Source organism: Mesitornis unicolor, unplaced genomic scaffold (genome assembly GCF_000695765.1).
Source record: "Mesitornis unicolor isolate BGI_N332 unplaced genomic scaffold, ASM69576v1 scaffold39345, whole genome shotgun sequence".
NCBI classification, from domain to species: Eukaryota; Metazoa; Chordata; class Aves; order Mesitornithiformes; family Mesitornithidae; genus Mesitornis; species Mesitornis unicolor.
Genome location: NW_010187142.1, coordinates 7,062 through 9,320, shown reverse-complemented (window position 1 = coordinate 9,320; position 2,259 = coordinate 7,062). Strand labels below are relative to the sequence as shown.

At 63.6% G+C, this 2,259-nt stretch overlaps 1 protein-coding gene across 1 annotated transcript in view; it reads left to right on the top strand.

The window, feature by feature from the left end:
• Window positions 1-2,259, top strand: part of ABCB6 (ATP-binding cassette, sub-family B (MDR/TAP), member 6 (Langereis blood group)) — a 5,678-nt gene that overhangs the window by 2,285 nt on the left and 1,134 nt on the right. The window contains exons 6-16 of the mRNA XM_010185343.1: window positions 6-74; window positions 161-282; window positions 369-478; window positions 570-635; window positions 773-898; window positions 987-1,063; window positions 1,154-1,217; window positions 1,315-1,400; window positions 1,503-1,560; window positions 1,741-1,845; window positions 2,202-2,259. The exon at window positions 2,202-2,259 is cut by the window's right edge and continues 114 nt beyond it. Of these exons, the coding sequence (XP_010183645.1) occupies window positions 6-74; window positions 161-282; window positions 369-478; window positions 570-635; window positions 773-898; window positions 987-1,063; window positions 1,154-1,217; window positions 1,315-1,400; window positions 1,503-1,560; window positions 1,741-1,845; window positions 2,202-2,259 (941 nt within the window). The remainder of the gene's footprint in view (window positions 1-5; window positions 75-160; window positions 283-368; window positions 479-569; window positions 636-772; window positions 899-986; window positions 1,064-1,153; window positions 1,218-1,314; window positions 1,401-1,502; window positions 1,561-1,740; window positions 1,846-2,201) is intronic.

Sequence of the window (2,259 nt, the reverse complement as noted above, 5' to 3'; positions counted from 1 at the left end):
CCCCGGGGCCGCCGCACCGGAGAGGTCCTGCGCAGCGTGGACCGGGGCACCAGCAGCATCAACAGCCTGCTCAGGTCAGAGCGTGCCCGCAGCAGGTGGGGGCTGGCTGAGAAGCCCTGCTGGGCCGGGCTGATGCGCCATCCCCTTTCCCGCCCCCCAGCTACATCGTCTTCAGCATCGTCCCCACCATTGCGGACATCGTCATCGGCATCGTTTACTTCACCTCAGTCTTCAGCGCCTGGTTTGGCCTCATCATCTTCGTGTGTATGAGCCTCTACCTCAGTGAGTGGGGGGTGCAGAGTGCAGGGGTGCCAGGCTGGGCTGTGGGGCGGTGGGCCCCTGCCAACGCAGCCCCCTCCTGCCTGCAGCTCTGACCGTCTTCATCACCGAGTGGAGGACCAAGTACCGGCGGGACATGAACACGCGGGACAATGAGGCCAAGTCTCGGGCTGTGGACTCGCTCCTCAATTTCGAGACGGTACCGTAAGCACTGGGGGTTCGCTGAGCACTGCTTGGCACTGGGGGGGGTGGGCTGGTCCAAGTGCTGACCCTGGCTCTGCGTCCTGCAGGTGAAGTATTACAACGCGGAGAGCTACGAGGTGAACCGCTTCAACGATGCCATCATCAAATACCAGGTACAGGGAGCTCAGCACCCGTGGAGGGGCTGGGCAAGGGAAGGAGGCGAGCCTCATGGGCTCCTGTGGGGAGGATGGAGCTTGCTGTGGGTCTGGTTTGAAGGCGGCAGCATCCTGGAGGACCTTGCCTCTTGCAGGTCTCGGAGTGGAAGGTGAGCGCCTCACTGGGCCTCCTCAACCAGACGCAGAACTTGGTCATTGGCCTGGGGCTGCTGGCTGGGTCCCTGCTCTGTGCCTACTTTGTCACCGAAAACAAGCTGCAGGTGAGGCTGTTGTCAGCCTGGGCACCCCCAGCCTGGCGTGAGGCCCCGGGGCTGGCAGTGATGGGCCCTTCTCCCTTGTCCTGTCCAGGTGGGGGACTTTGTCCTCTTCGGCACTTACATCATCCAGCTCTACACGCCGCTCAACTGGTTCGGGACTTACTACAGGTAATGCTGGGAGCTGTGGGGGTGTCTGGGGTGCCTGGGTCAGGATGTGCTCCCCCAAACCGTCCCCCCCTGGTCTCTGCCCCCTTCCAGGATGATCCAGAACTCCTTTGTAGACATGGAGAACATGTTTGAGCTCTTCCACGAGGAGCAGGAGGTGGGTGCCACCTTCCAGGACCCCACTCTCAGGCATGGCCCCGTGGTCCTGCCCTGGGGCCAGGCTGGCTCTGAGGCTGCGTCTCACCGCATGGCAGGTGAAGGATGCGGTGAACGCCAGCAACCTGCACTTGGAGGCCGGGCGGATCGAGTTTGAGAACGTGCACTTCAGCTACGTGGATGGGTACGGGGCGGTAGGATGGGCTGGCTTGAGCTATGGGGCCTGGCATGGGGACACGCAGCAGCAGCAGTGGTCCTGAGCCCCTCTCTTATTTCCCTCTCCCAGGAAGGAAATCCTGCAGGATGTCTCCTTTTCTGTGATGCCTGGGCAGACCCTGGCCCTGGTGAGAGAGGGACTTTGGGCATGGGATCACTGCTGGAGGGTGGACTGGGGGAAGAGGAGCTGAGAAGTACAGGGGGGAAGGACAGAGCCCCAGTGGAGCCAGCCCTTCCCTGCCCAGCCTCTGCCCTCCAGCAGCAGGAGGGGGGGGGCTCTGGTGTCTCCAAGTCCCTTTCATGTGCAGGTGGGACCTTCAGGCTCAGGGAAGAGCACGGTCATCCGCCTGCTCTTCCGCTTCTACGATGTGCGGGGTGGCTGCATCCGAATCGATGGGCAGGACATCTCCCAGGTGAGATGGGGACAGGGGGACACGCAGGCTCCTCTGGGCCTCACAGCACCACATCTCCCTGGAGCAGGCGTGAGCACGCAGCCCCTGCAGCCCCTTTGATGGCTGATGTGTGTGGGGTGGCTGTGGGACCCCTGGGCTGAAATGCTGGGGACTGGCCACGGCTCCCCAATAAGGCCCAGGGCACTGGCAGGGTCCTCCCACCCTGCAGCTGAGCCTGTGGTGCAGGGGGGACCCTGGAGCAGACACCCTGAGGAGCAGGGTGTGGGGCTGCTGGCTGAGGAGTGGGATTGGGTTTTGGGGGGGGTCTTTGCAGGGGAGGGGGTGTCTGGCTGAGCCCTCTTCCCCCCCCTCCCCAGGTGAAGCAGGCATCGCTGCGCGCCCACATCGGAGTGGTGCCCCAGGACACAGTGCTCT